The 12,393-nt window shown below is 41.0% G+C and overlaps 1 protein-coding gene across 1 annotated transcript in view; it reads right to left on the reverse strand.

The window, feature by feature from the left end:
- The window catches only part of LOC146772513 (asialoglycoprotein receptor 2-like), a 59,189-nt gene that overhangs the window by 24,309 nt on the left and 22,487 nt on the right, over positions 1-12,393 (reverse strand). The window contains exons 3-4 of the mRNA XM_085637080.1: positions 5,507-5,623; positions 2,353-2,475 (exon numbers count right to left, since the gene is read on the reverse strand). Coding sequence (XP_085493206.1) covers positions 2,353-2,475; positions 5,507-5,623 — 240 coding nt within the window. The remainder of the gene's footprint in view (positions 1-2,352; positions 2,476-5,506; positions 5,624-12,393) is intronic.

Here is a 12,393-nt window from a genome sequence, read left to right on the forward strand (position 1 = left end):
TTAGTTTAAGGTATATGTGTGCTTGTATGTAAGTTCAGAATTGGTTCCTTTGATTTCTAGTATAGATGGATTTCATTTCATCACACGGATTTCGCTTTTCCACATGAAAATTAATGGCAGAGTTACATTTGTACCGCTTAGGATTCATGGCCCTTTTTTGCTGTGTATGGACGGTGTGTGGAGGCATCACTTCATGCGGCCATTATTGCAATTTATATTAATGGGTGGCAGTGCATGGGGTCTGCAGCCCTTCATTGCCAAAGGGTGCTAAGACCCTGATTCATTAATATTTTGTGTCATGGTTGCGCCACTTTTTGGAGCAGCCACGACACATATGTTAGCTGATATTTACTAAGCCACGTAAGGACTGTCTTGCTTGCCTTGGTAAAAAAAGTATAATGCCACGCAGCCCCTTGTCTGTTCCTTCCCATGTGTCCACTCATGGATTTTGTCAGTTTCCAGATGTACAAAAGCTAGTAAACTTTGGAATGTGCCAAATGCTACTCCTTTCCCAGTGAGGCATAAGGAGGAGAAAAATCTTTGGCGCACAAGTGCCTACATTGGCGCAAGGCAGCACACAGTGCGCCATCGTGAGTGGGGAGCTGAACAGTGCCATATGTTCTAAATATGGCGCTGTGCAGCTCTCTCCATTTGACGCAACACAGAGCTGCATGTTGCCTTGCTGTGTTGTGTTGCGCCAAACGTGAGGAAGTCTGAACCTAAATGTTTAACTTTACCCTGCTAGAAGTAACATTATGAATGCAGGAATTTGATCTTTGATGACCTTGATGAATGTCCGAGCATATGACCTTGGGACCTTGGGACAATTATGATACATTCTATGTTAGAGCATTTGCTTTGAGAACCCTTACTGAGTTGTAGGGCAATCACCCTAATTGCAAAATAAATTGTAGTCCACATATGGTTTGTTCATAAGTTTGAATCTTTTTTGTGGGTGGACAATTTATAAATCAAAGTGCCCTTAACCCTATTATGCATATCTTCACCAATGGAGACAGAAGTAAAATCGCTGCTCGACTAGCATGTCCGTGTCTTAATATCAATTTAGTGTAGTAACATTTTTTGGGGTGTGTAATGCCAACACAAATAGTTTGTCTCAACTTTCCATTCAGACTACCTAAAAAAACGATGAATAAAGAACATGCATTGTTAAGGTGGTGGAGCTAGTGAGGTTTGTCAAGGAATGTGTGTGTCAAAAGAGTGGTGTGAAAAGGTGTGGGACAGGATAGGGTCTTCAGTCAAGCTTCTAAGTTCATTGTGGATGTGTGACCAAAGGAAAATGCTTGCAGCCTGAAATACAGCTGTTTGTACTGGTGGTGGTTCCAGTGGATGTAAGAATCTGGTATAAAGAGCACACAGACAGTGGTTGATCCAAGAATACATCTGGTTGGCCCTGGATTTTCTCTGAGTCATTCTTCTGCATCAACAGATAGCTCTGCATTAAGGCTTCACTGTAGATGTCATTAATGAACATATCCAAACAAGAAGAACAGAATTCAGACATTTCTAACACTTGCCAATAATGGGAAACGTTGGCCAGTCCAGCACGTACCAAAACTACACAAGCTCGAGTCACCCATATTCGCAGTAGATTTGAGTTTCGCTGTATGCCCTTCATTTGTACAGCTCAGAAAAGGAGCAGTGCAGCGCGGGTGTGACTGAGAGTCCCTAAAGCGTGGAGTATTTTCCAAGAGGATGTCACTATGAACATTTCCTATAACACATCAAGGCTAACTACGATTGACATTGCTGCACTGGAGTAACATGCAACAAATCCTTTAGGTAACTCAACACCATTTTGTGGCCGTATAGATACGGTTAAAACATCGACTTCCACATATATCAGAATCATAATACCGCCGTCCAACATACCACCTCCGAAGAGTTAATAAAAGAAGATGTACACTTGAATTTAACATATTACAGAGCCAATTTTATGTCCCAACATTTGATATTTTAATGTTTGTTAATGTGACATACAACCAGTGTAGGGAAGTTCCACTTGACTCGGCATCATGGGAACACATTAGTACTATTATTAACAGTATTGTTTTTATTGGTCAATTCATCTAGTTGAATATTTTTTGTTTCTTTTGCTGATTTTATGTATTTCAATTCCAAATGCTCACTTGCCTCAACTGAATCCACTGTAACGCACAGTAGTTGGTATCCTGGTGTAACCATCAGGATAGGCTGCTGTGTGGCATTATTATTTCTCTCAAATTGGCAGTCCTTGGTTGCCATGTACATGGTGGGAATGATATGAGATATTTTGCAGCTAAATGCTATAAATGCAAGTGAAAGCCTGGGATGGGTAGGAGGAGTACTCACGACTACAATTGTGAGCAGAAGATTTGTTTTTGCACCCAGTGTACTCCAGCAACTTGGTGTGATTGTGTTGCAATTGTGCCATCTGATGTTCCAACTCTGGAAGCCTTGAGGATGCCATGAAATCTACAAAGAATACAAGTCACACTGTTATCTATGGATGTTACAAACATCTGTTTGAAAAAGAATCACGGTATCAGTACACTCCTGAAAAATTTAATTTACACAGAAAATTTGAATCGTCGAATAACCATGTAATTTTGTCCATTTATTTCCACTCTATTAGAGAGGGCACACATATAGATACCTCATGTTTTGAGCATAATTCCATTCTCAAGCACAATTTAGGTCTTCTGACCCAATGTTTCAAAAATATTCTGTGTTTACAAAGTAAATCTCAAAAACAATCAGGAACCTAAAAGCCAAACAACTTTGCTTACTGTATATGGGTGACTTCTGAGGGCTTATGTCCACACTTAGAGCTGCATGAGCTCAACAGCACCTGCAGAAACTAGGAAGTAAGCTGCAGGTGTAGAAAAGGAGGAGCGGATAAAGAATTTATTCGACAATGCATAGCAAAGAAAGTATAAAAAATATCTGTGATTTGTGATGAAAACACATCTCAAAAGTAAAATGAAGGCTAGCCATCAGAAAATGGAGGCTACTGGTGCAAATGAAGTCCACTGAGGAGACATTCTGAGCAACACTAGCATGGGATCCGACTAAGTAAGGAGACTAAGTGTTGCTCCAGCAAATTCTGAAAAAGATAGTCAAATAGGCCTGCTCTACAGAACTCAAAGAGTTTAAAGGAACAAGCACTTTTGGTTAGTTAAGAACCACAATGACTAAAAGTAATGAGAAGAGTACAGGTTACCTACATCTTGATTCAAACCTATTTTATTCAGTTTGAGTCAGAAGTCCCAGGGAAAAGATGGGGAGATTCCCACAGAAGATCCGAACCTGGGAAGAGTATGTCCATGTCACTGTAATGTTCATGACATCAAGAGTGGAACGTTTGTTCATGAACTAAAGGCATTTGAAGGCTGGTCGCTTAGAAGGAATCTCATGCTTACTACTGGAAAATAAATAATTCCTTATACTTGCTTGAAGTGTCCTGGTGGATGGTGAACAACCTTTACAACGCAACTTTTACAACGCACTACCATTACAACGAAACTGTTACAACGCAAATGCATTGACAACGCATGCCATTACAACGCAAGTCTTTACATCGACATGCACTAGATGGCGTGCCAACATTAAAAATAGTGTAGTTTACTATCCAAACACCTTCCCTACTGTTACGTGGACTGGAGTTAGAATAGTAAATTACACTTTTTTAATGTTAGCATGCCATCTAGTGCAAGTCGATGTAAAGACTTGCGTTGTAAAGACTTGCGTTGTCACTGCATTTGCGTTGTAAAAATTTCGTTGTAACAGCATGCGTTGTAAAAGCATGCGTTGTAACATCATACATCCCTGGTGGATGCATGGGGAAGGAGGAACTTCACAGCATGTGTTCGCACTCCCACTGATTAGCTCTTTGAACTTGAATTTGTGCCTGTGGCTGCAGCTGACAGTCTAAAGTCACTGCGAGGAATTTTGAATTTTTTGTTGTTACCTTGAAGAAACCCCATTCTGCTGGACAAGGAGATGCAAAAACTCTCTGCTGGAAACCCGCATGCAGCACCCATAAATGTACGCTAAAACGGTTCCCATATTCATTTATAAAAAATGTAAACAATCTCAGCTCCACACTGCGGTTGTGGTTACCAAGACGGTGTGCTTAGTCCCAAAGGTGAATGTGAACTGTTAGCCTGCAAAAAGAATGCAGACGACTGGCAGTTACCATATGGGATTTGCCATAGACTCACATTGTTTATTGACAGAGTAAGCTTATTGACAGAGTAAGCACGGGTTAGAAATGTAATTACATTTCGGGGACACAATTGTGCTATATAATGCAGAGTTAATCAGCATGCTCTTTTTCGTAATAAAATCAAATATACTATCTCTCCTCTCCTGTGGTCTTAATGCTAGGTTATTACTAGGGCCTCAGGAATTCTGCAGCAAATGAGGACCAGCGTATTTAGTGGAATTAACTAAATTATACAGCATGAACAGGCAAATTTATCTGTGTAATACAGCACATTTGGTAATTTAATTTGTTTCCTAATAATGTAGTCATTTTACACATGTTAGAACGAACTTGCAAAGGTGTTGCAAAACTGGTACCAGTTTATTACCAAAATTAAGATACAAGCAAATGAAAGGTTACCAGTCAAACTTTGTGAAGTTCCTTCCACCATGCACCAACAGGAGTTAACTAATTTTTAGTAACTTTTGTTTTGATTTGCTAAAATCTTCAAATTATGTACCTGATGGATTAAGAGGCAAATACAGCAAATCTGTAATTATGCAGAAAGTACTGTAGCCTCAGAATTGCATAATTGCTGTGGCCTTGGTATCACCACACTTCAAGGAAGGCTGTTGTCCTGTGCTAATTCACTCAGGAAGAATTGTGCAAAGATAGTCAAAGTCCAATTAGAAACAACAATCCAAGGATTTGAATAAACCACTAATGCTGAAATTGTAGAGGCATTTAAGAAAAAATATAGAATATTAATCAGATGCGATAGGAGACTATGAGAAAACATTTAAAATTCTACCAGTTAGACTCCACGCTGCGATCAGTTCAGATAACATCCTAACAACGTCTTACAGTCACAGATCCTTTTTCTGAAACAGGTAACTTGGGAAACACTTTCCTCCAGTGTCTCATAAAATAAAAGTAATTTATTTTAAATATAAACAATGGAAATTTCTAGTTCAAAATAAAGTTAAAAAGAGTTAAAGTCACCTGTACCTCTCCATAATTGATACAAACCGGAAGGGATTTTTGGATATAAAGAGAATTCATAATGGGAATCTTCTCAATTTACCAGATGTAAAATGTTTAGGTAAGGTGGGATTGTCCACTTGAATATAAGTGGGCACATTTGTACTTGGGGAAGGAGACAGTTAAACCTGCGGATGGTATAACCATGATTTAGAAAAATAAATTACGGCATGCATGAAAAAAATACATTTCCGGTGATGTTGCCAGAAACAAGTCTGACCTATTGACTGAGATTATTAGAAAACACGAGGTACTTACAGAGTGTGATCAAAGCAATCAATCCTGCCACCAGAAGGACAATCACCAACAATAGGGCTACCAAGATTTTTGGTGAATTCTTATTCTCACCCTGAGCCCGGGAGTCTGTCCTGGCACCTTGAAACCAAAGAACGACCATTAGTTTGAATGTTTGAATGTTAAAAGGATGTCAGTCATGTTTGAAAAGGTGCTCTGGTTAAAGCCCTCAAACGTAATACTTTCTTATGCAGTTCATCACATTTTCCTTTTTTTTTCTAAGTTCTCCACATTTCACCACTCAAACCTTCCCTTTTCAATGACTTTTCCTTTTATCCACTTTCATCCACCTCTACCCAATTTGTTTGAGGATTTTTGCACTTCTGATACTTCTTAACAGACATATGGCACTGTTTCAAGGACTCTAAAATCATTCAACAGAATCAGTTATATTGCCTACCACTAAATCATCAATGTGAGTGTATATTTACTATTCGTAACTCGACATCTGCTTGTTGATATTTAGCATGTAATGCAGTGATTAGGTCATTAAAGTGGATGCAATATTTTTGTCACACTATATAGTGCATGCAATATAGTGCTGGTAGTATGCCTCTTTACTTCCTTACCTCTTATCTTGAGATTCAATTCACTATGGCAAACACTATACGCTATCTCTTCCAATGAAATTCAGTATTTTTGTTGAGAACACAATCTTTGACTCAATTTGGATTCCAATTACTAATGCATGAGGGTTTGAGTATCCAGAGCCAAGACAAGAAAACCCATTAAATTGCAAATGTGTAGCAGATTCAACTCCATTTGCAAAAGACATTTGAGACCCATCCATCCACTCAATAGGATTAATGATTCATATATTGTGACTGTGAGAAACCGACCTATTGAGAATGCCAAATAGGCCAATCCAGGCAAATAAACAGGTTATACAAAATACAACCTTACCTTGTATTTAATGTTGTGGGCTGTGCAATAAAGTAATTCTCAGAGAAACTGCATTTAGTTGCAATGCTTAAAAGTAAACAATACAACGATACAGTAAGGTATAAGGAACTTCAATGTCCAACACAACTTTAAGTAAAAGGTAAGCGGGTATGGATGTCAAACTCAAAATCTGTAAGAAATACAAATAATGAAAGATGTCACCAGCAAGAATCTATGGAAAAGTTATGTGTTGACACCCAATGGAAAATCAAAAATTTCAACAATGAGAATTTATGGTAAGAATCAGTATATTAAAAATCAATTGAAAACAGCTACAAATAATATAAAATCCCTGATGACTATTATTACAAACTATGCTACCTTAAAAAGCAATAGGAAACAATAAAATAAAAAATGTGAAAAGCTTTTTAAATGTCTTTCCTCAAGCTTTGCTATTTTCCTACTCAGTCGTAATTCCTATTCATCACAGAGTACATCCAGGTAATGCAGGAAGGCATTCCCTCACTAGATTATATCTATATATTGCAGGAGGTGTTCACTCATCAACATATAACTAGTTAAGCAGCGGGATTCTGGTAAATTCTTCACTGAAATATATACAGTTAATACAGGAAGGCGCTCCTTCACCAGAATGTATCCAGATGGTGGTATTATATCACTGATTTTATGTCTTACCGCTGGCCTGCATTTGATGTACTCTGGAATGATGTGCTAATCGTGTTCATGAATGGAGGCTTTTCCTTGCCAGAACATGCAAAGTTTTGAGGCAGTCATTACAGGACTGATGGTTTGTAGGTCATCATTTCAAAGAACGGGGTAACCCAAAGTAAACAAGGACCTGGGTAATGTTTGGTACAAAAGACAGTGGTCCTGCAACTATATTTTAATTTTGAATCAATCAGAGATTATGATTTAACATATTATTGAATAAAGTACTCAACATAAAAAGTGCAAAAAACGACCATATTCTGGATCACCATATATTTATTTAAAGCAATTTGGTGAAAACCAGGCAGTAAGCAATACAAATAGCAATTTGAAAAAAGGGGGGGTTGCTCCAGAGGGAGACGTGCAATGAAACAGAGTGCTCGAGAGTGAAGTGATGAGAAGAAATATTTCAACAGAAATATATAAGAAATTTGATATGTCAAAGCAAAAACAAGGGAGGACCGGTTACAAATCACCGTCCTTGGGTAACCTGGCCCAAGTATAATCACACAAGTTTTTAATAATAAATCAGTTCCGACTAGAAATCAATTCTAGGATAGCACGTGGAAAACAAGGTTAGGGGTCCAGGCTAGATTAAATGGGCGTCGACGTTTCGATCCGACTTGTGGCCAAAAGGGCGATTAATTCCTCGGCCTGGCGGATCTTCATCAGGACTGGACTGGGCAACCCATCAATTAAAGGTGAGGACTGAAGTCCGTGGTTCCTATAGTGAATCCAACAGGGAGGATATGCGTATCCAATGTAATCTTAACACTTAGTTTCCAATGAATAGGCCCCGGTGGCGTCAAGGAGATAGATGCGATTCCATGCCAATAGCATTAGTCATGACTTTAAGGAGCTCCGGGGGTTAAACTGACAAACGCGCCTTCTCCAGGCTTGCAACAATGCTGGTTTGTAGGTCAGCAGCTGGACTTTAAAGACACAAGGACACAGTGCAGTACCCATAGCCCCCAAAAGTGTGAAGGTTGTGGGTTTCAGCTGGGGCAAGTGGTACCTGTGTATATTTTTTGAGTTCTTGGTAGCTGTAAACACACCAGGGAGTCTGTAGTTAGAGCATTTATCCCACTGATTCTCTTCTGACCCTCTTATTCCATTGCCTGTTTTAGTCTCACAACTGTAGCCACAGTTTGGGCTGAAAAGGGATAGGAACAGCATCAGAATCCAGGGTGCCCAGGAGGAGTAGGTTAGGCCTGGGTCATCAGAAAAGGGAGCAAGAGAAGCAGTAGCCCCGCTTATGGAATGAAATGAAATGCACTTGCAAAGCACAACTTCTACTCAGAGGCATCTTGCAGCTGCAAGCTGGAGCAAAGAGCTAGTCAGCAGGAACGAGAAGATCACAGAGAAGACAAACGTCTTAATGAGTTTCCTGAAAGATTGATGGTTTTCTGTAAGATCAATAGCTAAGGGCCGCAAGTTCCACTATTCAGTCATGAAGGAGGTGAAAAGAGATTTACCACCTCGTCTTCTGAATTTAAAGTTTGAAACCACCAGCTCATTCGTGTTACTAGGGGGCATATGTATCAAGTTCCGTTTTTGCAATTCTCAAATAGCGATTTTTAGGGAATCGCTATTTGAGAATTGCAAAACGGGATGTAATAAAAAATTTGCAAATGTTTTGCAATTTCTTAGCATTCCTTAATTGCGATTAGCAAATTGCTAATCGCAATTGAGGAATACCTTCCCATTCATTCCTATGGGCCAGGAGGCCCATAGGAATGAATGAGAAGACATTCTCAATTAGCGATTCGCAATTAGAGAATCGCAAATTGAGAATAATTTCAAGGGTGCAAGGGTGTCATAAGGACACCCTGATGCACCCCTGAAATGAGCATGTGCGCGCATGTGGCGCACATACATGCCCTAAGGGCATGTATGTGCGCCACATGGCACTTTGAAAGATACCAAAAAGTGCATCTTTCAAAGAAATCGCAAATTACCAGCAACTTGAAGTTGGTGGTAATTTGCGATTTCTTAAGGAGAAATCACACAACTCGGGTGCTTGTTACATTGCATTTAAGGAATCGCAATTTGCAATTCCTTAAATGCAATCGCAAAATAGAGAATCGCAAATTTGCGATTCTCTAATTTGCGATGCCCTTTTGGGATGATACATCCCAAAAGGCCTTTTCCCGTTCGCAAACGGGCCGATTCTGAGAATCGGCCCGTTTGCGAACGGGAAAAGGGCTTGATACATATGCCCCTAGATCTCAGTAGAGGCGGAGGGATATACAGCTAAAATCTTGCAGTAATGAAACTATGATCAGAATTATTCACTACCTTGTGAGCCAAAAATAAAGATTTAAACGTGGCCCTTTTGCAGATAGAAAGCCAGTGAAGTATGTGGAGTTCTTTGGCGACCAACTGGTTCCTAGGCAAATTGAGAAAGAGGCGAGTTGATGCTTTCTGAGCCCCTTGAAGCCTACACTGCAGTGTCTTCCTCAACCTCAAATACAAGGAATGGCAGCAATCCCACCTAGGGGTGGGCAGAATTAGCGAAAGTGCCTTTCGCAAAATATCTCGAAACGGCACAAAATCTCTGCGATCACGCGATATTTTGCGTGATCGCGGAGATTAGTGCTACCGGTTGGGGTTTACATTTTGTGACAGGGGCATCGTGCCAGAATGAATCCTGCCCTGCATCTTTACCCAAGAAGATGCCACCGTTTTGTGCAATACCTCTACTCAACTCGAGTACTTTCTACTGGCTAATCAGTAAGTGCTACCTCGTTGGGTAAATGTATAGTGCTTTTCCCATACTACAGCTGCGTAAAGGGCCAGAAGAGTTGTCTCCAGTGGCAATGTGTGTCTGTAACTTTGCCACCGCGCCGAAAGGCGCTAGGGTCCCTTGAGTGAGGTGTCCATCATAGCGGGAAATGGGCGGGAAGAAGTTTCATAAAGCAAGCTAGTGTGTTAGGAGCGGGGCCTAACGGGCGGGGCTTCTAGGCCAGTTCACATGCCTCTTGTTTATAAAGGGTCAGAGCAGTGTCTCTGAGGCAGACAAGGAGAAGGAACCGCCTTGGCACAGGAACTACAGGAGGATTGCGCTCGAGTAAATCAAGGATGCAAAGACCACCGTCAAGGATTACAGCTATCATTTCAGGGTGGAAATGGGGAGAAGGCACATATGCTTAACCACGCTCACAAATTCTACACGAGTATTGCGCTCGAGAAAATGAAGGATGCAAAGACCACCAGATGTGTGTCTGTAACGTTGCCACGGCGCCGATGGCCCTGGGGTCCCTCGAGTCAGCTGTCCATCATAGTGTGGGAAAGGGTGGGAAGACGTTGCCCACCGCTGGTGTGTGTGGCGGGGCTTCCATGCAGTTCACGTGCCGCTTGTTTATAAAGGGCCAGAGACCGATCAGAGCAGCAGACGAGGAGACAGAACCTTCTGGTGTCAGGAGCTACAAGGGGATTGCGCTCTAGAAAGTCATGGCTGCACAGAGCTCCATCAAAGATCACAGCTAATTTTTGAGGGTAGATATGGGGAGAAAAGCACACCTGCCCAGCCTCGACCTAGCTCCCGAATGTTTTGTGCTGATTAATGCGTTACTGAATTTGAGCTTCAACTCGGGCCCCTGCATTATTTATATCTGTAAGTGCTTCCTGTTGAGGCTTAATTTTTGTGACAGGAAAGGACTCAAGGCGACAATTTCCGTTCCCTCGCGGATCGCGAAAATTTCGACATTTTCGCGTTCCGCGCGGAACGCGAAAATGTCGAATTGTCGCAATTTCCGCGAGCGGAACGGAAATTGTCGCCCACCCCTAATCCCACCTCCATGAGAATAAGGCCCTCAACACTATATTTCGTGATGAAATAGGGTTTAAACAAAACATCTTCCTTAGTGCCCTTAAAATGACAAAACAGGTAGCTATGACGTTATTCATATGGGAGGAGTGGTGTAGTGAGTTGTCGAAAACCACTCCCAAATTCCAGGTGGAATGGAAAGGCACTTGAATGGCATTTACTACTTTAGGTCCAGCAAGTATTGGACCAAAAGGCCAAATCTCAGCAAAACAGCAGAACCTCAGTCTTTTTACCATTCTCCTTAAGCCAGTTTGATTTCATCGAGCTGCTATGCACACATGCAGTTTCTAAAATTGGCTACAACAGGTTGGATGTCATCGGAGATGGTAACAATAATCTGCATGTCATGAACGTAAGAAAGGAGCTTAAGTCCAAAAGACTGAATAAGACTAGCCAGCAGAGAAACACACAAATTAAAAAGGGTGGGGCACAGGAAAGATCTCTGAAGTCCACCAGATGAAAGCAACAAGCATTTACAATGGAAATGATTACATGCCATACATAGGCTATGTTCAGATGGACAGAAAAGAATAAATAGGTTGGAGCCTTTCCTTTAAAAACAAGTTGCTCTCTGCAGGCCACCAGTGCAGAGTAGGACACAGTTTTAAATGCTGCTAACAGGTACAGCAGGATCGGGGATGCAGAGCCCCGTCGATCCCGCATTGCTCTAATGGCATCAGTGACAGCCACTATTGCAGACTCCGTACTTTGGCCACCTCTAAAACCCAATTGGAATGTATCCAACAGGTTGGTTCATTACTTTATTCTACACAGCTCCTGATTCAGGGCTGTCTCCAACATTTAAGCAGGAAGCTGCAACAGGGATATAGACCTGTTTTATTAAGAACCATGAGAATGACTGTAAGTTTTTTTGTAAGAGTTACCGCCGTCACCTCCTTCCAGATTTGAGGAAAGAAGCCAGCTTCTAAAATCGGATTAAACATGGCAGCAAGGTGAATGGCAATAATGCCAATGAAGCACTAGACATAAATAAGGCTTCCAGAAGGTACCTGTTGAACAATATTTAACAAGCTCTGCCACACGAGTGGAGTTGCACAATAGGTCTTCCAATAGCGACTGACTGCACTGATTTTTCGAGATGTCACATAAAAAGATTGTGCCGCCATGCCCAGGAATGGGTGGCCCCTGAACTGTCTCAACCCACTTCCCCAATAAAGGAAGAAGCGGAAGGAACAAAAAAGCCCTTAACCTGATTAAAATGGAGTGAAATGCCACCAGACAAATTACTAGTGGTTAAGACTAAATAAATAATTTCATCCCTCACTTTTTTGCTTCTCCCAGTGTGACGCCCTAAGTGCGTCAGATGTGCAAGTCATGGATTTCATTACAAGACCAGAGGCTATAATGATGCAATGACTTTTATTTTCTGCCCAAACATGCAGCCCTTTAA

The sequence above is a fragment of the Triturus cristatus genome, chromosome 12 (genome assembly GCF_964204655.1).
Source record: "Triturus cristatus chromosome 12, aTriCri1.1, whole genome shotgun sequence".
NCBI classification, from domain to species: domain Eukaryota; kingdom Metazoa; phylum Chordata; class Amphibia; order Caudata; family Salamandridae; genus Triturus; species Triturus cristatus.